The 25465-nt window shown below is 37.7% G+C and overlaps 3 protein-coding genes across 3 annotated transcripts; 2 read left to right on the forward strand and 1 right to left on the reverse strand.

The window, feature by feature from the left end:
* Positions 1 to 7168: 7168 nt before the first annotated feature.
* Positions 7169 to 8438, reverse strand: LOC140813816 (probable membrane-associated kinase regulator 6). The gene is made up of 2 exons (XM_073172570.1): positions 7529 to 8438; positions 7169 to 7421 (listed from the first exon to the last, which is right to left on the reverse strand). Exons 1-2 carry the CDS (start codon positions 8259 to 8261, stop codon positions 7414 to 7416), a joined length of 741 nt encoding a protein of 246 aa, XP_073028671.1. The 5' UTR covers positions 8262 to 8438; the 3' UTR covers positions 7169 to 7413.
* A 5552-nt stretch (positions 8439 to 13990) lies between these two features.
* Positions 13991 to 16814, forward strand: LOC140839119 (protein ABIL1-like). The gene is made up of 9 exons (XM_073205754.1): positions 13991 to 14429; positions 14963 to 15045; positions 15340 to 15490; positions 15565 to 15664; positions 15762 to 15851; positions 15946 to 16030; positions 16142 to 16194; positions 16271 to 16347; positions 16507 to 16814. The coding sequence occupies exons 1-9, from the start codon at positions 14337 to 14339 to the stop codon at positions 16672 to 16674; spliced, it is 900 nt and encodes a 299-aa protein (XP_073061855.1). The 5' UTR covers positions 13991 to 14336; the 3' UTR covers positions 16675 to 16814.
* Positions 16815 to 17776: 962 nt separating this feature from the next.
* LOC140813826 (uncharacterized) lies at positions 17777 to 19232 on the forward strand. The gene has a single exon (XM_073172581.1). The coding sequence runs from the start codon at positions 18343 to 18345 to the stop codon at positions 19102 to 19104; it is 762 nt and encodes a 253-aa protein (XP_073028682.1). The 5' UTR covers positions 17777 to 18342; the 3' UTR covers positions 19105 to 19232.
* The last annotated feature ends 6233 nt before the right edge of the window (positions 19233 to 25465 follow it).

Below are 25465 nucleotides of genomic sequence, written 5' to 3' on the forward strand. Positions count from 1 at the left end.
GATGTCTCCTCTTCCCACAATCTCCCGTATGATATGGAACTTCCTCAGTACATGTTTGGATCGCTGATGAGACCTTGGTTCCTTTGCTTGCGCAATGGCACCAGTGTTGTCGCAGTACGACGGGACTGGATCAACTTCTTTAGGAAAAACGCCCAACACTTGGACAAAATTCCTCATCCAAACTGCCACTTTGGCTGCATCAGATGCAACAATGTATTCAGCTTCAGTGGTGGAATCCGCAACGGTGTCTTGCTTGGAACATTTCCAAGAGACAGCCGCACCATATAGCATGAATACAAAACCAGAGGTCGATTTCGAATCATCTACGTCACATTGGAAGCTAGAATCCAAGTAGCCTTCCAATTTCAATTCTCCACCCCCATAGACCATGAACAAATTCTTAGTCCTTCTCAAGTACTTAAGAATATCTTTCACGGCCTTCCAATGCATTGGACCAGGGTTCGCCTGATATCTGCTTGCAACACTCAGAGCGTAAGCAACATCAGGATGTGTCAATATCATACCATACATGATACTACCAATGGCTGACGCATATGAAATACGTGTCATCATCTCTATCTCTGCATCAGTTTTGGGACACACAGCTTTAGATAGAGTAACACCATGACACATTGGTAAGTATCCTCTCTTGGACTCTTCCATAGAGAATCGCTTCAAAATGGTATCGATATAAGTGACTTGGGTGAGTCCCAACATCCTTTTGATCTATCTCTATAGATTTGTATTCCTAATACATAGGATGCTTCACCCATGTCTTTCATGGAGAATTTACTGGCTAACCATACTTTAGTCGATTACAATAATCCTACATCATTCCCAATGAGCAGGATATCATCAACATAAAGTACTAGGAATGTCACTGCACTCCCACTAACTTTCTTGTACATGCATGGTTCCTCAGGATTCTTAGCAAAACCAAACTCTTTGATAGTGCTATCAAATCTGAGGTTCCAACTCCTTGACTCCTGCTTGAGACAATGTATTGATCTCTGAAGTTTGCATACCTTATGCTCACTTCATACTGATGTGTATCCCTCAGGTTGAGACATATAAATTTCCTTTTTGATGTCTCCATTGAGGAATGCAGTCTTTACATCCATTTGCCAAATCTCATAGTCATACCATGATGCTATGGCTAGTAGTATTCTAATGGACTTAATCATAGTAACTGGTGAAAAAGTTTCCTCATAGTCAACTCTTTGTCTTTGAGTATATCCTTTTGCAACCAGTCTTGCTTTGAAGGTCACTACCTTCCCATTCGCCCCAAGCTTTCTTTTGTAGATCCATTTGCACCCCATAGGAACGATTCCCTCAGGTTGATCCACCAATGTCCAGACTTGGTTTGAATACATAGAGTCCATTTCTAACTGCATGGCTTCAAGCCATTTGGTTGAATCAGTATCAGATATTGCTTCTTTGAAATTCATTGGATCACATCCAACACAAGACTCATCATGGTCTTGTTCATGAAGAAGCATATATCTATCAGGTGGTCTAATAACCCTATCAGACCTTCTAGGAGCTTGTACTTCAACTACTGGTTATTGGGGATTAGGTTCAACTACTATAGTTTAGGGAGTATCTTGAATTTCTTCAAGTTCTATCATCTTGTCTTTTCTATCTAATAGAAACTCCTTTTCGAAAAAGATGACATTTCTTGAAACAAATATTTTGCTTCATTGGGATGATAGAATTAATATCCAACAGAATTCTTTGGATATCCTACAAAGTAGCACAAAGTGGATCTACTATCCAATTTGTCTCCCACTGTCTGCTTCACATAAGCAGGACATCCCCATATTCTCATGTAAGAATATTTGAGAGTTTTACCCATCTATATCTAATATGGTGTTTTATCCACTGCTTTAGTACATCCATTATTCAACAACATTGCCGTAGTTTCAAGCGCAAAGCCCCAAAACGATGTAGGCAATTCAGTGAATCTCATCATTGATCGAACCATGTCCAACAAGGTTCGCTTACAATGTTCAGAAACACCATTCAATTGTGGTGTTGCTGGTGGAGTCCACTGTAAGAGAATCACATTCTCTTTTAGATAACCCAAAAATTCAGCACTTAAGTATTCTCGATTTCGATCATATCGAAATGCCTTAATACTTCTTTCTAGCTGATTTTCTACTTCAGATCTAAATTCTTTGAACATTTCAAATGCTTCAGATTTGTGTTTCATAAACATAAACATATCCATACCTCGAAGGGTCATCGGTAAGGATAACGAAGCAGGATCGCCCCCATATTTTGTGCTAACACTTAGCGGCCACAAACGTCTGTGTGGATCAAATCCAGTAGACCATGCGCACGTTCCACGTTTCCATCGAATGGAGTCTTTGTCACTTTTCCTTTTTAGATAGGATTTACAAGTATGTGGAGAACTTTTGTCTGACAAGTCAAACATTTATTCTCCCACTAGTTTGTGCATCCTTCTTTGAGAAATGTGAGATAGTCTAGCGTGCCATATCTGTGAGATATTTGGATCATCTAACTTTCTTTTGTTGTTGAAATCATGTGTACTTGGACATTCACTTATTATTTTCAGAACATTTCTGGCGCATATAATTTCTTATGTCCGGACTTCTTGCAGTGAAATAAATATGTTCTGACTTATCGGACTTTGTAGGCCCTTTAAGTGTCCTTCAGAGTTTGCCTCTTATTGAGTATGTTTTTCTTGTGAGGGGCGGAACATTTCTTTCCCTTACCTTGTGGGCCATTTTTCGTCTGACGAGAGGCCCATTAGAAAAACAGTAATTGCTTGTTTTATGGTGATCCCATAAGTTATAAGCGTATTGACTAGCTCTTCAAAGCTATCATCTATCTTATTCAAATTGAAGTTCACCATAACCCCGTCAAATGAGGAAGAGAAAGACAACAAATTGATGTTATCTAGTAACTCGTTTGAATCACATATTCTAGGCCCATCACATTCTTAATAAGCTCAATCATACGTACACCACGCTCATGGACCAAAGCCCTATCTTGCACACGTGTAGTCATGAGTTCTTTGAAAGTGGTGTGCATCATTGTACGAGTTTTATGCACCATGCAACTCTTGCACATGCATTCGAATGTCAGCAGCATTTAACATTTCCTCAAACTGTCTCTACAGTTCATTTGACAAAAAGCGAGCATGTTACACTTTAGCTTGCATACTATGGTCCTACCATCTTGCATGCTTTGTCAGTTCAACAAGACTGACATTAGTGTGTATGCTATTTTCTCTGAATTCAGAACAATTTTCCCAACCAGTCATGAAAATTAGATTTGGTTAGCTTGTTAATAACAAAATTGGATAATGTGACGAAATCGAAAATATACTGATACGGAAACAGAATAATGGTTGCTGATTATTTTAAAATAATTTTAAGATATAAAAAATGGATTTTATTTTATAAATCTCACTCCCACTATTTTGACATTTCCACCACCCTCTGATGAAAAAGAGAAATCGTATTTCCTTAGTGGGCACGTAGAGTCCAATTAGCCAATTATAATCCCGAATAATATCAGTCAATTATAATTTCTAAAAGGTAGAATCCAATTGCATCCCTATGCAACCTCCGCGTGTTTTGCCTCACGTTTAATAAGGACCCAATAATATGACGCCGTTTATTTTCACGTGTCAAACCAACCCATCAATATTGAATTGTAGTGGACGGTCGCCATGAGTTCCCCCAATAATATGAGCCGAAGTCATGGGAGTTCCACTCAATTCACATCATATGTCCGGTGGAAGTCACAGCTTTCCGGCGTACAGGCCTCCCCAATAATATGAGCCAGACACTGTCCGCGGGTAGCGATCAACATGCAACCACGGTTGATGGAAGACAAGGAAAAATTAAACTCTTTTAATTTTTACTTTATCGGTTTGATATAAATTTTGAATCTTATTCAAAATGAGGGATTTTATTTTCAAAAATTGTCTCATCGTTTAAATTTAAAATCGCGTGCCACGAGTTTGTATGTTTGCCGGATTCATGCAATTATATTATATAATAATATACATACATGCATACTACTATATATCACATATATCATAATATGACATTCAACAATAAATAAGGATGATCGATCGCCAACACTATTAGATCCATGTGAGCCATACATGGATCCAGGTCCAACCTAGGTGAATGCAGGGATGCAAATGCAACTTATTACAAAAGCTTCCAATATTTTACATGTCTTCATCTTGATCATCGGACCCACCATCTTCCAGTCTTGATCTCCCACTATTTCTAATTATTACATTTGAATAGCCATGGCACATAAGGGATACATCTCATGGGGGTGAGAACGGGCCATAAACCAGGCCCACTTTAATAATATCAAATATTATAAAATTGAATAAAAACAGTAAAATATCCTAACATACACCTAACACATTGGTCAAGGCTCTCGATCATCCTTCATGCATTTAATATCAAATATTAACATCAATTTAATTAAACAATTTAATTAATTGATAAATCATATATCTAATAATTTTATCACTAACCACCACAATTATTAAAGAATTTAATAAATTAAATAAACTCTTTTATTTAATTTCCAATTAAATCAATAATAATTGATTTCTTATAAAACTTATTTTTACCTTAAATAATTAAAATCATATTCTAATTATTTATTTTACAAGAAAATTATTAATTTTCCAAAATAAAAATTGAATCAATTTCAAAAATATCAATTTTCCCCATAATTTTGAAAAATCAGAAAATTGCACCCTCGGCCCAAACAATTCAAGCCCATCAATTTTGCACGCTTCCCGAGACGATCCCGGGTCGTCGCCCCCGCTGCCCGAACGTTTCGGGCAGTGGCAGCAACCTGTGCGCGCAGGCGCGCACAGGTGCGCGCAACGCCGCGCGCAGCGTGCGGACGCTCCGCACGCTGCGCCGCGGTGTGCGCCGCGCGGAGCGGCGCACAGCGTGCGGACGTTCCGCACGCTGCGCCGCTCTGCGCGCGCACGCTGCCCGCGCGCGCAGCCCTGCGCGGGGTCTGCCCGGAACAGTTCCGGGCAGATCGCGGAAAAATATTTTTTTTTTTTTGTTTTTCCGAAAAATTTAATTTTTATGGTGCATCAATATTTCTGAAAATTTTCTTGTGTGGTTAGAAACAAATTATTCAATATAATTTAAATCATACGATTTAGAAAACCTGGCTCTGATACCACTGTTGGATCTCGGTTTTCTAAGCGCCCAAAACGCAGCGGAAGTTTAAAATTTTTATTTTATTTTGAAAAACAAAATAATTGTTTGGACGCTCGTATGGTTTTCATAAATTAAACATCCATAGGGTGTAAAGAATTATACCTTTGGTGAATTAATCACTGGACACCAACCGATCCGGTATAACAGATCTGGCTCTTGATGAATCCCTACGAACTTTCTTCAAAATTGCTCCTATCAAGTCCACGACTAGATAGTGTGTTCCTCTTCCAATTTGCACTAGAAAATATGGAAGATATTTTGCGTAGGATAGAAAATAATTGAGAGACGGCACAATAATTTTTTTTTCAAAAGTTGGTGGCCGAATTCTATTTCAATTGGAGATGGGTCTCACGTGAATGGATGTTGTGGTGGCTAGGGTTTAGTGCTCAACATGTATTATTTATGATTAAATTAAACCCTAATTACATAATTAACATTAATGGGCTTGATTTAATTAATTGGACTAGTCTAACTAGTTTAATTAATTTAATCAAAGTTCATTAAAACTTTAATTATTTAATATGTTGGACTTGTACCCCTACAAGCCCATTAAACATATTATCCACCATATTTAATTTATTAATTAATCAACTCAACTTTTTGAGCTTAATAAATTAAATACATTATAAATTCAACATTTGAATTTATTATTTAAATTATAAATTCAACTCCTTGAATTTTATCACCTCCAAAATTTAATATTTAATAAACCCAACATTTGAGTTTAATAAATTAAATTCTCAAATTTTATAAATTCAACTACTTGAATTTATTCTCTCAAAATTTATTTATCATAAATTCAACTCCTTGAATTTACTATATAATATAAATTCAACTTCTTGAATTTATTCTCTCAAAATTTATTTATCATAAATTCAACTCCTTGAATTTACTATATAATATAAATTCAACTTCTTGAATTTATTCTCTCAACGGGAACAAACAATCCAGTACTTGTGTGACCCTCAATGGTTCAGGGATACAGCTAGCCGTGGGTTCACAACTCCTTGTGATTCAGAATAACATTTATTCTTATTCGGGCTTACCCTAGTTAGCCCCATTCTATTCATCAACACCTTGATCAAGAATGTCAGAACTCATTTCTGATTGCACCCATCGGATCATGGTAGGAGCGTCTAGTAGCATCGCCCCATGATCCCCTAGGTATCACTGATAGTGCCTGCAAGAACCAGTCGATTATGATTAACGTACAGTACGGTCCCTTCATCTCATATATCCCGATCGAATCTGCAACCATTGGTTCATCGAGGGTTGCATATTAATTCGATAACTATGTGATAACTATAATAGTGGCATCGCGTGTACTATTTGGAGAACTCCTTCTCCAATGTACATCTCATACTCTGGCCAGAGATTCCATGCACTATTATTTCATTAGATCACATAGGATATCCACACCCGTAGGTGAGCGGTGAATCCCCGACTACAATGCACTGGCTCCTATATGTGTCGCAACTGTACCCAACCTCGCCACCTGATGACTCTCCTGGAGCCGGTAAACGAGTCAAAGCACAGCCCTAGCATATAGAGCCTCAGTGTTGTCCCGGGTCGTAAGGACTAATGGTGTACAATCATAACCACGGACTTATCCTCTCGATGAGTGATAACCACTTGGAAAGTCCGAGGGAGGGTTGTTCGGTATAATCATCATATGACTACCCATCTGTATGTTTGGACATCTCTATGCCCTTACCAAGAAACGCAGTACACAACATCACAGATGCTAGTCTCGAGCTCAAGCGACCTTTATCCATGTTTTAGGCGGCTGAATCGACTAGGAACGAATTTAGAATATGCAGTGTTTACAAATGAGTTTCAACATCGAATTACGATTCATTTGTATTAAAGCATAATCAAGGACTTTATCTATGCTGCTTGCATGGGTAAACAGATAAAGTATCACGAAACCATTAAAAGTTAAATTATATTAAAATAAAGATTGTTTATTACACTTGAGTCAACAAATTCCCTAGCCAACCGTTGGCTTGCAGGGCATCTACTCTAACAACTGGTTAACCCAATTGCCGTAAAACAAGAAGGGCCGAAGACACTAGTGTTCTCTACAAGCATTTTCTTGTAACACTCCTGCTCTGCATTTCTTGAATCTCTTTACACTGATCTCCTTCGCGTTCTTGTTTCTTGCCCCCTTTCAATTTTCTGAGATATTAGAAAGAATGTTATATCAATCAAGACTTGACAAGAATCTGCAACTAGAAACCTAAAACATATGAAGAATCAGCAAAAATATGTAAAATTTTTATTACCTATTGATCTTTTACAGTATAGAATTGCTTCATGGATTGAGCTCTCAACATCACACATACTGAGAAGATTACTAGAATTCGATGGACTCAAACGAGGTGAAGGTTGCGGTGAACTGCTCAAACTCTTGACCCTTTTAAGCGCATGGTAAAGATCAACTTTCTTGCCAATTTGCTTGAGATCATCCCATTCAACAACCGAATAAGCCGAGCTTGGTCTAGGTGACGTCTCGAGTGAGTCCCCCCGGCTTTGAATTTCATTCACTTTCCGTTCAAGATCATCCACTCTATTGCTTTTTCTCGAGCACCCTATCGTTTCGAACAACGGCTTCACAAACCCAAAACATTTTTGTATGATCCTTTTAGATGATTTCCTCCATCTCCCCAGCATGTAATACTGGTTCTTGTCAACAACAAAAGGAGCACTACTTTTTGAAGACGAAACAGGTGATGGCGGGGTAGATAGCGAGGCCTCTTTGAACACTTGGGGTTTCGATCTGTCTACAAACAAAGGCATGATATGCCCATCTGAGAAAATCTCATCTGCGTGAACAAGGGACACAGGAAACGCTGTGACAGGAACATCAAAGTTGAAATTCTCCTCTTTTTCTCCCAATCTTTCGATGACTCGAGGCGTAAAGTTGCTGAGAAACTCGTCAACAGAAGATGGCTTTCTGTCTGTTAACCAACTGTATGAAAAACTTTCAGTCGCTGTTAGTGATTGAGAATTCTCCATAGTGCAAAAAGAACCAAGTGCGGCGGTGTAAGTAAAGCAAGGATGAATTAGGGGCACAAAATTAAATGCTTTATATATTGATATTTCGTTGGAAATTTAAGCGAGAAATGCTTTGAATTGACTTCAATATTATAGCCTTAGTTCATGGTAACCCATAACTATTTGCTGCATTATATATGGTAATAACTAAAGTTAAGCAATTCCACATGGCATGTTCGATGGTTATATAACAAGAATCTGGTAAATCGAACTTTAGTCTAGGTACACGCTTTGTAACATTAAGTAGGTCTCTTGTAAGACGGTGTCACGAATCTTTATCTGTGAGACATGTCAACTTTACCGATATTCACAATAAATTAAAAGTAATACTTTAGCATAAAAAGTAATAATTTTTTATGTATGACCCAAATAAGAGATTTGTCTGACAAAATAAGATCCGTCAGACCGTCTCACATAATTTTTTTGTATGTAACATATCATGCCTTCTTTTTTACCACTCCCATCAAATTATATATGATATAATTTGTTATCTCCTAAGTTCTAAAATTCAGCGATAATCTATTGATTATCTTTTTTGCATGGTTTATTCTTAATTTGTAACAGTCACATTTTTTATATTTGATAAGAAGTCAATCTGCACGTTCATGAATAACTGGAAGTAGAAACCCTAAATTGCATTTTTAATCATATAATTTTGTTACTTTGTGAATTTGGTATTCTGTTTCATCAAATTTCGGTTTTAGTCATGTCCAAACACTCAAATATGCCTATAGTACTACCCCAATAAGAAGTTCGTGAGGCTGGTCGTATTTCTTTTACATTTATAATTAAAGCCAATGCTGGGAGAGCGAAGAAAAAATGAATGTTTTGTTAATATATAGGAACAAGAAAGTGTTTATAACGGTAGCGATATAAACAAGAATAGTCATCTGAGCCGCAAATCATATACATACAGAATGAGAATTTGTATGACCAGGAGATGTTTGCTGTTTGTAGGTAGCCATCGATTATTCATTTTAGGGGGGTGTAGTTCAGCACTCCAAACCACATAAGCCTCTCGTGGGTCGGTATATTCGATTTTTAATAATTTTTATTTTTCATCAAGAGTGTTAATATGACACTACATACGTCTGCATCACATCAACACTATATTTATACTAACATCACGTTGAAAAAATAACTAAAATTGCCAAAAAAAATATCACAATGAACCTGAAAGTTCAATATATTATAACAAAATCACATAGATAACAAATATACACGTAAAAGAATGACTAAAAACATTAAAAAAATCAAAATAAAAAAGTGCAATAAATAATAACAAAATCACATATATAGCAAATATACGTTACCAAAAAACATTTTTCCCTCAAATTTTATAAGCTAATAAAAATGGAGAATCCGCGCCAATCAAGGGACCTTAAATGTTGCGAGTAAATAATGTTGTTTCCATACAAAAAGTCAGAGGTTGTCAAATCAATTTGGCATATATATTTCTATATATATATAGAACAACCTATGTTATCTTATTCATCGACCATGTTAAAAGTATATATTTTTTTAACTCAATTGTTATATATCATAGTTTAAATCCTTAAATAATGGACAATATCGGGTCCTCGAGATATTATAGGACTGACCTATATATTAATTAAGTTGGTAAAATTTGGGGTTTTTTTAAATATATTGTACTTTTTTGAGTCGAAGGTACGGTGAATTTGTGAATTGACAAAATAATAGAAAGATATATTTTTATATATAATGACTAATGAACGTATAATTTATTTGTCAATACGTAATCAAAGGTTGGATCAATTATTAAACAATTTATTAGTTTCAGGAGATTTAATTATGTGAAAGATTGAAACAAATTGGGCCAAACATTTGATGCAATGTAGGAGAAGTTGCTATTTACATGCTTCCAAAATTCAGCCTGACCATTGAATTTTTAAAAAAAAGCGTGGCATAAAAAAAATTGTATTTTTTCATCAATATTTGATTCTTTGTGATTTTGGTATTATATATAATAAAATTTAGTTTTAGTCCGCTAATATCTTTTTTGAAATTTTAGTCATTTGTCCGTCGTGAAGCTAATGTACACCAATGCGGCGTTGACGTGTAGTCTTATATCATTACCCCAAATGAAAAATGAATACTATTTCAAAAAATCGAAAAATACAAATTAAAATTGAAATATGATGATATATATAGATGATCAAAATTGCATAAAAATTATAGGACCAAAAAAAAAAAATTAGCCTAATCATTCTCACAGATTAATTATACATAGTGAACCATGCACACATATTGATATATTTTGCGTAAAAATATAATTAATTGTATTGAAAATTAACTAAAACATTAGCCATTGAAATTAACTGATTGTAATAATCTAGTATATGCATTAAAATATATTTAGTAATTAATAAAAATAGCCGTAGTACTCAGAGTTTAACGTCTCATGCATATATATTTTATATGAAAAATAATTTTTTTTAGTCTAATTTTTTTCCCTAAATCTTGTTATATATTTTAGCAAATAATAATAAATAATAATGATAATATATTATTATTATTATTATTATTATCGATAAATGTATGAAGGTATAATGTTTTTATCTTTTAAATAAAAAAATTTAAGTTTCAGTCCCAAAAATATTTAGATAGAATTAATGCGGGTAACGTCCCATGCAGTCAAAACACTACTCCAAAAGGCTCAATCTTGGTCATGACAGGACTATTGTGAAAGATGAACAGATTCCATAAATCTAAAAATAAGATACACAGACATATATGATCCACTCATGTTGAAATATCAAAAGAAAATCTAAGCAATCTATAAAGTTTACTTCCAATCTAAAATATAAATTTTTGATATGATGTTCATCCGACACAGTCATCTCTGTATCCACCGTTGAGTCGACATTCACCTATTACCCGTGATGAAGCATATCAAAATTATGCGATTGTTATCTCAGTGGCCGTGGACACATATATTGACACGGATGATGTACAACATTATATATCTTTCGAAAAATATCTGGTTCACACAATATTATATGATTAATAAGAAGATATATATATAGATGACATATACACTCGAGGTAAAATAAAATCCAATACTTTGGCATCCACTTATATTGCTAGTGGTCACTGATTTGAACTTAGAATCATCACACGATTGTAAGAGCAAGGTCTTGTTCTTTTCACATTAAATATGCAGTAACAAATAACCGAATACTTGTAAATAGAAAAGGAACAAAAGAGTAGGAGACAGGGGTCCCTAGCTGTTGGTGTGAAACCCACGTACTAAAGAAAATAATAGCGAACCGAACCAACTACGTTTTCAACCAACATCCAACTATTGACTTGTCGTTTCATCTGGCCGGACTGGCTAACAATTATTTGTGGCGATATTTGTTTCTGTTTTCATGCTTGGATCCACACTAGATCAAGTGCTGTCAAATATATTTAAATTTTTACGGTTTTTGGGCATGCCAAGGAGTTGCTATCCAATCTCGTCCTTCATAGGATTAATGGCCTTATAAACATAAGATAGATCGAAGAGGAAAGATTGTGTGTTGTTAAGCGAGTTACGACTGACTTCAAGGAGTTTAGGGATGAGAAAAATACCGAAAATTTCGGTAAATGCACATACCATACCGATACATACCGAACAAACCGAAATTAACGGTATACCGAAATTTTCTGTACGGTATCATAAAATTTCGGTATGGTATGCGGTATTGATTTTAAATGTTTTCGGTATTTCGGTATATAACAAAATACCAAAAATTTCACTTATAAATTAGGACATTTTAAGATTTCAATTTTTATTTTTTTGTGTTGGGCTTCTGATATTTTGGTATACTGATATTTAGGTAAGTTATCGATATCATGCCGAAATTTTGATATATCGGCACGGTATTGATATAAATTTATTCATTACCTAAACTTTGATATAATAATATTTCGTTACGGTATGGACATCAAATATTTCAACACCGTATTTTTTGGTAAAATGTAAAGTATTGTTTGGAAAACTCGGTATACCGTACCGAACCACCCCTAGAGAAGTTTATATACTAAAATAAATGCAAAGTTTATGTACTAAAATAAATGCAATCACATGTACGATATCGTAGTCATCAAATTATAAAGGCATGATTGATATGAATGCAATAAATCATGCGTTATATACAATGATTTCAAAAATAAAATCACATAATGCATGATCAAGTAATGTGATAAATCATATAAAATTCTTAAGCCATGATGATTTTTACATTAAACATATTAAAAATGATTCTAAACTCAAGAACTTTTAAATATCCAATTTACTACACAAATAGAACAAATTCGTGAAATCAAGTCATCTTATTGCCCAAAAAATTATAACCAGGACATAAATTCATATTTCATTCAATTCCTCGATTATTTAATTAGAATCAAAATTAAATTACCCCATAAAATTTCAATAGGACCCAAATTAAACATGTAATACGAAGAGGGCAAAGGTGATGGTCGGTACCGTGAGGTTGCATGGATAATAAGTGACTCCTGACAGACTTCTAAGCGAATGGAACTTTTATTAACCAATCCCGCGTCAGAATGAGAGAGATTCCAACATTATTAAGGTATGAGATTGTGCAATTGATGACGATTTAAAAGATTTGATAGATACTCTTCATATCATCAATATTCATTTTCTTTCGGGAGCTCATCGAATAAAAACTCTAAAGTCAAAGTTTTTTGGATAGCATGTGAGTAAGAACATATGCACACTAGAAGTACCAATGTTGATATAGTGAGTATAATCGTCAAATCTGAGACATTACAAATAGTATAAGAGACGAACTCTTCTAGTGTAGTGTGGTTCGGAGACAAACCAAACAGAAGCTTTTAAACGACCATGACTACTGTGAAAATCATATTTCCTTTGATGTTTTATCTGCCAAAAAACATAATCATTCAACACGTATATTAAAAATATGATATCTTAAATCATAAATTAAGTTATTTTTGGGAAAATCGAGTTATCGTGACTCCGATACTATCGTTGGAAAAACAATTATAGAATCAATCATTTGATATAAATACTCTGAAAGTTTGATTTTCCTCGGATCTTTGAACTCGTCCACAAACTTTTTTTGATCTACGTGCAGGAATCTTGTTGGCATTCGATTACTACTAGATCAATCTAATCAGTCAAGACTCTACACCCTATGAAACGCTGGTTATGTTCCAAAAGAACGAAAGGAAACAAGAACGAGAGAGTTTTATGCGAACAAAAAAGAGAATTAATTTTATGTGATCACATGTTTTGTTGCTCCCATATCGATTAGGCGTGGATTTAGTAAGATGGTATTTTTACTTTATGAAGCACATAAAAGTATTTTTCTATGCCATAACATAATTTTGATTATATAATTTTTCTTTAACATGAAATCAACAAGAACTACTGGAATATCTATAACCGCACAAATATTTTATTAAGTACTTATTCATAATATATTACTTATAATAATATCCAAAACGATTGTGTGAATGGCACAATGGACATGATTTATTAATATATATACGTATAAGATAAAAATGTCCAACTTTAATTATACTACATCTCCGCTCCGGGCATGAAATTATCTACAAAGAATGTTACGAAAAAATCATGGTAATATAGAAAGAACCTAAAATTTAGGAAATGTTGTGAAATGCATCTGGATGAGCTCCCAAGTCCCACACGCTTTTAATATCGGAGAAATAGAAATATAGAAAAATTCAGCTGGAACGACGTCGCTTCTTTGGTTTCCCCATCTGTCCAACCCAACTAGCACAACTACAACGCACTTCCCGGGGTTGCTTCTGCGACACACACTTCAGCTGACCCACCTACACCCGTTTTAATACCTTGCTTAACTCCAAATCTACGCTGTTGACGTTTCATTCCGGCAATTATTGCCTGATAAACGTGTTTCTGTATGAGTTCTATGAAGTAATTTCTGTGTGCTTATAGCTTTTTGGATGAGGTTTCTGCTGTTGTGAGTGCGTTATTATTTTTTGTTGAGTTTGAGTTCTATGGAGGTGGAGAAAGCTCGGGTGGGGAATCAACCGAAGACGTTTGATGAGGCGTCGATGGAGAGAAGCAAGAGTTTTGTGACGGCATTACAGGTGATTCTCTTGCAATAATGATGATAACTAGTGTTACTCTTATCATATTTGAGTTTTTGGCTGGAAAATTTGGATCAGATCTGGGAGTAGATTAGTATATGGATGTGAATATTTGTGCTTGCCTTTAGTTCGACTTCATTTTGTCTTTTTCGTTTCTTAGTGGACTGAAGGAAAGTAATTTTGAGTCAGAGTTCTGCGACTGGATTTAGAGTTGAGATATGTAATCAATCACCTTCGTTGAGTTCGATTCTCTTCAATTTTTTTGTTCCCTGTATATTGATGATTATTTTGGTGCAAAATTGCGTGTCAGCGATGGAAATCCAGAGTTGTGTAAATGGGGAAGTATGTACTGTTCTACATCGCGTTAGTAGATTTAGGTGATGATTTTCAATTTCGGTGATAGCAGTTGTGCTTCTGTATGATATCCGCGTTCAGCGGTTTTTTATGTTCATGCATGCGTTCTATACATTCACAATTTCCACCACTTTAGCAAAGGGTTATTCACTGTTTATCATCATATCATGGCTCTGCAGGAACTCAAGAACCTTCGGCCTCAACTGCATTCTGCAGCAGAGTATTGCGAGAAATCGTATCTCCACAGTGAACAGAAGCAAATGTAAGACCTCAACAGATTATCTTATGTGATATTGCTCAACTTTGTTTTTTCGGAGGTCTTTCCGTGTTCAATTGGTTGTCTGTGACTCTTTTTTATTGAGAGTAAGTAAAGAGTAAGTAATGGAGAAATGTGGTGCTCTTCTGATATTTAATTCCATATAGCGTATTTCATTGGATCATGTATGAAAACTTTTTTGGACCATGATATCTGTGTCTTTCTCTTTCCTTGGGAAAGAGAAATAATGTTACTTTGCCACATGAATTTACCTCTGTGTATCCTCTTGTTGTTTATAAGGGTGCTGGATAATTTGAAGGACTATGCTGTAAGAGCTCTTGTCAATGCTATTGACCACCTTGGTACTGTTGCCTACAAGTTAAGTGATGTTTTGGAGCAACAGACATTGGAGATCTCATCAATGGATATGAAAGTCACATGCCTAAACCAGGTAAATATTTCTATTATCTTTCTGAAGATTTTACTAAAAGATGATCGAGGCTTAAATAAGTTTTTCTTTTTAAGCAACTTCTAACATGCCAAACATTCACGGATGAAGAAGGTCTTAGGCAGCAGCAATTATTAGCTATCATTCCAAGGCATCACAAACATTACATTTTGCCAAGTAAGATGAATGCTTGCTTTGAATGCTGCTTGCCTATTATAAGATTCAAGTGCTTTGAGCCTCTCATCAAATTCTCTCTTTGTCGATGCTAATCTAGACTCTGTCAACAAGAAGGTGCACTTCAGCCCACAGATACAGACAGATCCTAGACAACCTATGCAAGCAAGAGGTCTGCTTTATCCTTCAGGTGGTTGATTTCAGAAGTGTTATAACTTCTCTTAGTTATATAGAGCTTGTAATAAACTAATAATGTTATGTGTTCAAATTACATGTTGATTTAGGTGCTTCTGCTGCAACTACTCTCTCTTGGCATTTAGCATCAGAAACCATATCAACCTTGAAAGGCTTTCCACGTGGTATTATGAGGTTAGTCCTTGAAGTTTTTTGTACTGGTTTTTGACTAAATAAAAACCTCTCATATCTTTTCATGAAGCTGATCCAGCACGAAGGATGTGTAATATTTTCCTACCCTTGCAGCACCGAGGACTCGAAAACGAGTGGAAAAACATCTAGTGCATTCAAATCATCTGGTATGCATACACCATACTTTTCAGCTTTGCTGTGAATCTGAGTAAAAGATGTGAAAACTTGTTCCTTGTCAAGTAGATACGAATGACAAAGCTTGGATGAAATCCATGTCCGCTTCTACTGTGGCTATGCAAACACTGGGGGTTACACGACGGGTAATATCAAATTTCTATAGAACTCATTCTTGATTTCTTTCTTCATTCGATGTTAGTTCATCTGAATAATGGTAAATCATGAACTTCGGTGTTTCTTGTTTAGATTTTTGCCGATTTTGTCAAAAACTGTGAAACCAATGGAAGAAATTTCTGTTGCAGGAGTCTTTGGAGGGCTCCAAACCTATACCTCCATTTAGATCCTTCGACATTCCAAGGGAGAATGTGCACCCACGTCCACCTGGTCGTAGCAAGAGCGTGCTTTCAGCTTTCTTTTCGAAGCCAAAGACCCATCAAAAGTTGAAGACAAATGCATTATTTATAGGATAGTATCACTTTCGCCACATTTTCACCATGTTGGTAGAAATTTGTTCATATTCAACGTGCTGCTTTGTCATTTCTTGGTCGAACATTATTTAATTGTTATTTGTGGATTGATCAATAAATCATCAAGCGAGAGATGTTTGAGATTTCTCTTGAGCAGAATACAACAGTCCTTAATTCTCCATCCCATCTTTGGTTCTTCTTCTTGCGGCTTTGGCACAACACTGTTAGCGATGCTAACACAAAACAAATTTATTTGTCTATTGCTGTATTTAATCTATCGAGGGGAAGACCATAAATAGTACCAAATATTTGGTGACAATTGAATTCCTCGGGGATAGGAGCTTCCCCCGCGGATCAAAGGGTTAGGCATGCAGTATGTGCACTTCCTGCGAGTTCAAGCATTGTGAGGGAGAATCTGTGTTTGATGGACACAAAGTTGGATCCATCCGACAACTGCTGTTGACGGGACGAGTGTTGAATTCTTCCCATCTTCATCAATGCTAACATATAGTAATGGATTTATTTATTTATTATTATTATTTTATTTTATTTAGATGATGAAAAATTTAAAGTCGAGTTTTCTTGATATCTGTTTTTCAGGTGCCATTTCAATAAAAATAAAGCAGATGTCAGTTTCTAAACCAAAGTGCGTGTTTTCAGGTGAGCTTCTCAATTCAAACAAGCCAGTTACCTGCAAGAGTGGATTTAAAAGTTTAGCTGTAGAAAAATGATATTTTCCGTAAAAAAGATTGTACATAGACCCTACAAAACAAAAAGTAAGATTAATTAATTCATGATTTTTTATTGTGGCTAGAAAAATATTTCAGCATATACTAAATATTTTTTCTTTAGTGTCATGTATAAATAAATAAATTACCAAAAAAAAAAGGAATTTACTTGCGGTATTTTTTTCTAAATCGAAATCGCGATATTTTCATATGATAGAAATTGAACTGGGCCGGTAAGAAAGAAATGGTTTGGGCCTGATACCTCGCTCTCCTTCTTCTCCATCAGTTCACGGAAACTTACCGCCGAAACCTTATCCAGAACTCCACATTCGGACGAATCGTAAACCGCGGCTGCAATATTGAGAACTCCTTAGAAGTTGATCAAGTCTGGTCAAGAACAGATGAATGAAATTTCGTTTCATTCTTGAACGGTGAAAGAAGTTAAAGGCTTAAATCCAATCTTTGTTGGTTGGACTTGAGAAAGACATCTATCAGAAATTGGGAACTATTTCCGATGTTAGGGAGATGGGTCACAACTGTAACCGAGTTTCTATCACAAAGGCTGAAACACCCCAGTTCTTCCACAATAAATATGAGCTTCGACCGACAAATTAATTTCTTATTGCGAATTCAAAATTGAATTTTTATCAAATCTTATCCGGCACGGCTTTTATATATATATCTGGTAAAGAACTGAAGAACAAGGACTAAAAATATGGGCCTTGGTAAAAAACATGGTTAGATTAAGTCCATAGAATAGAAGATCGGCCCAAAACAACTCAATACTGTATTTGGAGAGGCCATATTATTTATTAAGCCCACAAATTTTACTTTTTACTCAATTAGTCCCATTTCTTCACCTGCTAACTCTCTGCAATGCGGTTCTCGATGGTAATATTTCTTGCGAAAAGGCACTGATTTGTGGAGAGACATTATTTCGCCGATGGAGACGCAGATTCTGGAGATTAACTTGATCTCCGCCCAGGGACTGAAGCCGCCTTCAACTAACTTGCGCCGCTTGCAGGCCTACGCCGTCGCCTGGGTTAACCCCACCGCCAAGCTGAAGACCCGGATCGACTCCCTTGGTGGTGAAAACCCTACCTGGAACGACAAATTCCTATTTCGCGTCTCTGATGAATTTATTTCTGGCGATACGTCCGCCGTTTCTGTTGAGATCTTCGGTGTCGGGTATATTAAAGATTTCCTCATTGGAACGGTTCGATTTCTGCTTAGCACGTGTCTTAAGAAAATGGATCCCATCAGGCGCAGTGGCGGAGGAACCCCTTCATTCACCGCGGTGCAGATCCGCCGGCCATCGGGTAGATTCCAAGGAGTTCTCAATATTGCAGCCGCGGTTTACGATTCGTCCGAATGTGGAGTTCTGGATAAGGTTTCGGCGGTAAGTTTCCGTGAACTGATGGAGAAGAAGGAGAGCGAGTCCCGGCGACGGCGAAGGCTGAGCCGCGCCGGGTCGAAGCAGAGCTCCGGTGGTGAGTCTTGCGACTTCTCGGACAGCTCCGACTCGACGGCTTCAACGACCTTGAAGGATTGGAATTGCGTCCGGGAAAGGGCGGGAAAGGAGAAAGGGAACCAATCCAACGGTGGGGGATTGCTTTGCGGTTTGGTGATGCAAAGTAAGATTCCTTTCTGTCCGTCGGATAGGGATCTTGAGTTATGGGCAGATTCGTTCGAAGAGAATGGCTGATGGACGTTCCAGATTCGCGATTGAGAAATTGACGGCTGAGATTTTATAAAGTAGCGGCGGACAGTTGTACTGAATTTGGAAAATTTTCAGTGGGCCGCTTAGTTCGAATAAATCAATGGTTATACACATCAAGATTTAATATTTTTTTAATAATAACATTTTTATTTTTTTAAAAATGAAAATATTTCTTTTCAAATATTGAATGTATATTGACTTTTTTCCAGGGAAAAAAGAAAGATTGAATTTTGTTCTCCAGATTATATAGAATCATCCACTCATCCAAACTAAAATTTCTGAGCTTACAAAACACAAAATAAGTATTTGAATCAAAAAATGCGACGATAATTTATGTAAGCTTAATTTCTTGTTTTTCGAAAGTGGAAGAAAATTCAGAACTCAAGCATCGAAAATTTTCAAATAAGAACATCTTTTATTCAAATTTAATGTATTAATTAAAATATTTATAAAAAGTAAATATTAATGAAGATAGGACGTTGCTTGTGTTCTTGAATCTGAATCTGGTGAAGCACACATCTTCCTCCTGTGGCAAAATTTTAGTATAAGCCAACAAATGATGATATCTTCCACCATCTTCCAATTTTTTGTTAGGTCACCGAAAGCTTCATTCCATTTCATAAATTAGTTTATTGAATTAAAAAATAAATGAAAGGTAAAATAATGAACTTATTATTTATGGCGATCGACATAATGAAATTGAGTATTTGCTTGATAATAACATCAAATTCTGAAGTCTTTGGTATACACTATGCAACTTGTTTTTATTTCCGATTTTCTTGATTATTGTTTGCATGTTTTGTCCATGCATGGTATATCTTGTGATTGAACTTTTGATTAATGAATTTGTATTTACCAATTTAAAAAAAAAATTCAAAAATCTTGAAAATAGGAGAGAGGATAAAGAAAATTTTAATATTTTATGTAATTTAATAATGATATGAGGGTATGGTTTTGACCTTGAAACCATTCGTATCGATTGGAACTGTTGGATGGATGATATGTTCATTATTAAAAAAAATCTTATCCAAGATTTAAAATTTTTAAAAATAGTATTTAAGTGGACGAATGTGGGGCCCTTAGCTCCTAATCATTATTACAATGCAATCAGATTAGGGTTTAATTAATCACAGCGGAAAACGGGTTTAAAATTTCTTTTACGACGAGCCCAAAACATCTCTTCTAGATTTATAATACTAAAAATAGTATTTAATCTCAACTCATAAAACATGCCCACACGAAATCAAAACCAATCATATTCAAACAACTCATATCCTCGGGACATGCCCCGGTATATAGATACATATACATATATACTGGGAACAAGACATAAACAAAAACCTCAGCCCAAGCTGTGGCTTCCTCCAGAAGTGCCCTCTCTGGCCTCCTGATATCCTGGAGTACCTGCCATTGTCCACACACAAAGACAACAACAGCCCCCCTTGGGGGTGAGCAAAGCTCCGTATGGAACAACCAATCATATATACCACAGATATCTAAACAATGATATATGGTATGCAATGCATGTATGTCGTGGAGGTATCAGGTCAAATGCCCATCCACTGAGCACATGTCAGAATCAATCGAATCGCTATCAAATCAAATCAATGCTCGAGCTGGCACACCGGCCGATATGGGAATACACATATGACAACGTCGACGAAGCGTCGTCAATCCCACATCTCATATCCAATCATATGGGGCCACAATTGTCTATGCTTTACGGGTCATATAATACCGGCATAGCGATTGTGTTCACAAACCCCGGAATCCAATCAAATCATATCAGGGTATCCAAGGATCATAGCTCAACGTGCATGTCATGTAGTGACCCGTTCCAGAATCACCTACTAATCAGAACTTAAGCATGCAAAATTAACATTTAAAACTGAATCAGGTAAACAGCGGAAAAACAATAATACAACCCAATCGAATCTGTAAGTACAAAATACTTAAACAACCAGATCGAACTAAATTCCAAGAACAAATACCAACAACTACAGGTCAACCTCTGCCAGCTCCCTGTCCACTCCCTCCTGGACCGTATAACCTGAGACCTGCCCCATCGAATAGGGTGTCCAAAACAGAGATAAACCGAGGACGTGAGCATAAAACGCTCAGTACCGAAAGCATGAGTATACAAGACTATGACATGCATGTATGCAAAATGTACTGGATACCAGGATCTGGGTATAACGAAATACTGCTCAGACAAATGACGTCAAGGTATGTAGCACTCTGCGCCGTCGCACCAGGAGGTGGCTCCCATACCAAATGAACCTGTGGATATATCGGTGACCTGACCACCGTCGGCCAACGGGGTCCAACCATCCACACAAATGAGGGCTGAGCACCCTCTCAACAGGCTATCTCAAAGATAATCAGGCTCAACATGATTATGCAAATGCCGCATAATAAACCATGCATCATATGACAGATAATAATGCAACATATAAACATGCAACACATAGTAAAGCATACTCAATCCTGCTATCTCGGATAGTACTTTCGTACCTCAAACCAGTAGATCCTAGCAATCAGCCCTAGAATCAAGCCTACAATCCAAGTGATACCATATCACTAAACCACATCTAAAAGCCCTAACTAGACTAATAGATACTCCCAAATCTCAAAGGGAACCCAGAACTATACCTGCGTCCGTAGTCAGCCCACTGATGCCGCTAGCCCCCAACTAGAGCACAGCTCCGCTACAAAACCAGTAGCTCCCCGCTAGTGCCCGAACCTCGGGAAAAGACTAGAAACCCATCAGAAACGACTAAAACGCTCTGGAACTCTCGGAATTGGCGAGTGAAAAGTGAAGCCTCGCGCTTCTATTTATAGACAACGATCGGACGATCCGATCCACTTCGGACGCTCCGATCCGGTACACTTCGGACGATCCGATCCACTTCGGACGATCCGAACATTGCATGTCTTCCACGTGTCCAGCCACCCGTCTTCGGACGATCCGAACCCTGATCGGACGATCCGAACTCTGACATGACATGACTCGTCTGACTCCGAACAGAACGGACGATCCGAACCCACTTCGGACGATCCGAACCAACTTCGGACGATCTGAACCCGGTTCGGTCCTTCCGATCCCACCGAAATACAATTAATCCAATAATTAACTCAAATTAGGCATCGGGATACTACATTCTCCCCCTCTAAAAAGTATTTCGTCCGCGAAATCGAGTCTGAAGAATGACAATTCTGAACAACAATACATTCAACTTAAGAATGAATTACAACTTGAAAGCACAACTGAAATTACAATCATAACTGAAAATACTACAACTAGAACATCTCTGGATGCTCTGACCGCATGCGACTCTCTAGTTCCCAAGTAGCTTCTTCAGTACCTCGGCGCTGCCACTGCACTAAGACAAGAGGAATAGTCTTATTCCGCAGTACCTTATCCTTCCGGTCTAAGATCAAAACCGGTCTTTCCACAAAAGACAAATCCGGATTCAGCTGAACTTCTGTTGGATGCAAAACATGAGACTCATCCGCTACGTATCGTCTCAGCAAGGACACATGAAACACATTGTGAACACTAGACAGATACGGTGGCAAAGCTAATCTGTAGGCCAAATCTCCCACACATTCTAAGATCTCAAAAGGACCAATGAATCTCGGAGATAGCTTATCCTTGAGTCCAAATCTCAGAATCCTCCGAAAAGGTGATACCTTGAGAAACACTTTCTCGCCTGCATCAAAATGAAGAGGTCTGCGCTTGGTGTTCGCATAACTCGCTTGTCGATCCTGAGCAGTCTTGATCCGCTGTTTGATCACAAGAACTTTGTCCATGGCCTGCTGAATCAATTCTGGACCCTCGACCTGTCGTTCTCCGACTTCTTCCCAGAACAGGGGAGTACGACAACGTCGACCATACAATGCTTCAAACGGAGACATACCAATACTCCTATGAAAACTGTTGTTGTATGCAAACTCTATCAGTGGCAGATGATCCTGCCAAGCTGGCCCGAAATCCATCACACAAGATCTCAACATATCCTCAAGAGTACGAATAGTCCTCTCTGACTGACCGTCAGTCTCTGGGTGATATGCAGTATTCAAACTCAAGGTAGTGCCCAAAGCTTGCTGAAAGCTGCCCCAAAATCTAGACGTAAATCGAGGATCTCTGTCACTGACGATACTCACGGGCACACCATGAAACCGTACAATCTCCTGAATGTACAACCGTGCCATCCGATCGAAAGTGAAATCTCTGTTATACGGAAGAAAATGGGCAGACTTAGTAAGTCGATCCACTACCACCCAGATAGCATCTCTATTCCCCACAGACATAGGCAAGTGAGTCACGAAGTCCATCGTGATATGCTCCCACTTCCACTCCGGAATAGGAAGATTCTGTAACAAACCTCCGGGTCGTCGATACTCAGCCTTCACCTGCTGACAGACTAGGCACTTGGAGACATACTGATAAACATTACGTTTCATACCCTTCCACCAAAATCGAGTCCTCAAATCTTTATACATCTTGTTGCTCCCTGGATGAACACTCAACTTGCTACGATGAGCCTGGGACAAAATCTCCTCCCTCAAAGTGTCATCTTCCGGTACAACAACACGACCAGATAAGCACAAAAGACCCTCGGACTGATAGTGGAATCCAGAAGTATTATCTCCATCAGCCAACCGAGCTAATTTCTGAACCTTAGAATCAGACATCTGAGCATCTCTAATCCGAGAATACAAAACTGGCTCGGACAAAATAGTAGCTATACGGATACTCTCTGTTCCCTTCCGATGCTTACAATTGAATCCCATCGAACAGAAATCCTGAATAATCCCAGATACAGCACAAGTCTGAAGAGCAGATAACCTCACCTTGCGACTAAGAGCATCGGCCGTGAGGTTCGCAGATCCTGGATGATACTTGATCTCACAATCGTAATCCTTGAGTAGATCCATCCAACGACGCTGACGCATGTTCAACTCAGCCTGAGTGAACAGATACTTCAAACTCTTATGATCAGTGAAGATCTCAAATCGCTCACCATACAGATAATGGCGCCAGATTTTCAAAGCAAAAACGATCGCTGCTAATTCCAGATCATGAACAGGATAGTTTTCCTCATGAGGCTTTAACTGTCTCGACGCATAAGCAATCACATGCTCATTCTGCATCAGAACACACCCTAGTCCCTGTAAAGAGGCATCGGTGTAAACACTGAAACCACCAGATCCAGACGGTAAAGCCAAAACAGGCGCAGATGTCAAACGTCTGCGAAGTTCCCAGAAACTCTCTTCGCACTCTGATGTCCACTCAAATGAAATATCTTTCCGAGTGAGCTGAGTGAGTGGCTTAGCAATCTGAGAGAAGTTGGCAATGAAACGGCGATAATACCCAGCCAACCCCAGAAAACTGCGGATCTCGGCTACTGTCGTCGGACGCGACCAGTTCAATACCGCTTCCACCTTGCTCGGGTCAACTGAAACTCCCTCGCTAGAAATGACATGACCAAGGAATACAACCCTGTCAATCCAAAACTCACATTTACTTAGCTTCGCATAAAGCTGATTCTCGCGAAGTGTCTGTAAAATAATCCTCAAGTGTTGTGTGTAGTAGCCCGAATTCCAAATTGGGTAATTAACGGAGTATTGGTGATTAAGAAGGTTTAAGGTGTAATTTTGACCGAGTCATGATCGGACGGACCGAAGATGGTTCGGAAGCACCGAAGAGTTCGTAAGGTCCGAAGTGGGTTCGGTGGATCCGACCATTAGGTGTCAAGAGTTGATCGACACGTGGGAGTTCGGACGTTCCGAAGTGTAGGTTCGGTGGATCCGATCATGAGGTGTCAAGAGCAGCTGGACACGTGCATGTTCGGACGGTCCGAAGTGTATGATCGGAGGATCCGATCATGAGCTGTCAAGAGCCAATGGACACGTAGCGTTCGGACGTTCCGAAGTGGTGTTCGGAGGATCCGAACATGGCCTATAAATAGTGCTCGGATTTCCTCATTTTGACTTGCCATTTCTTGAGATTGAGTCTTTAGTGAGAGATTTGGAAGGTTTCTAGGGTTAGTTGTTGGTCGAGCGATAGCCAAGAGCTGCCAGGAGTAGTAGCGTAGCGGCGCCTGAGTTACGAGGCAATCGACATCAAAGGGCTGTCGACGGACGAAGGTAAACCCTAAACCTTTGGTAGTACTAGGGAGTACTGGTTTTGCTAGTCGAGCATGGTAGTATTGATTGAGTATGCTTTTGATGCGTAGGCTTGTTCTAGACCTGATTAGCGGTGTTGCGTAAGGCTAGGCTTGCTGTGATAGAGGTACGAAAGTACTATCCGAGATATCCTGGTTGAGTATACATTCTTATA

The sequence above is a fragment of the Primulina eburnea genome, chromosome 1, assembly GCF_022965805.1.
Source record: "Primulina eburnea isolate SZY01 chromosome 1, ASM2296580v1, whole genome shotgun sequence".
Taxonomy (NCBI): domain Eukaryota; kingdom Viridiplantae; phylum Streptophyta; class Magnoliopsida; order Lamiales; family Gesneriaceae; genus Primulina; species Primulina eburnea.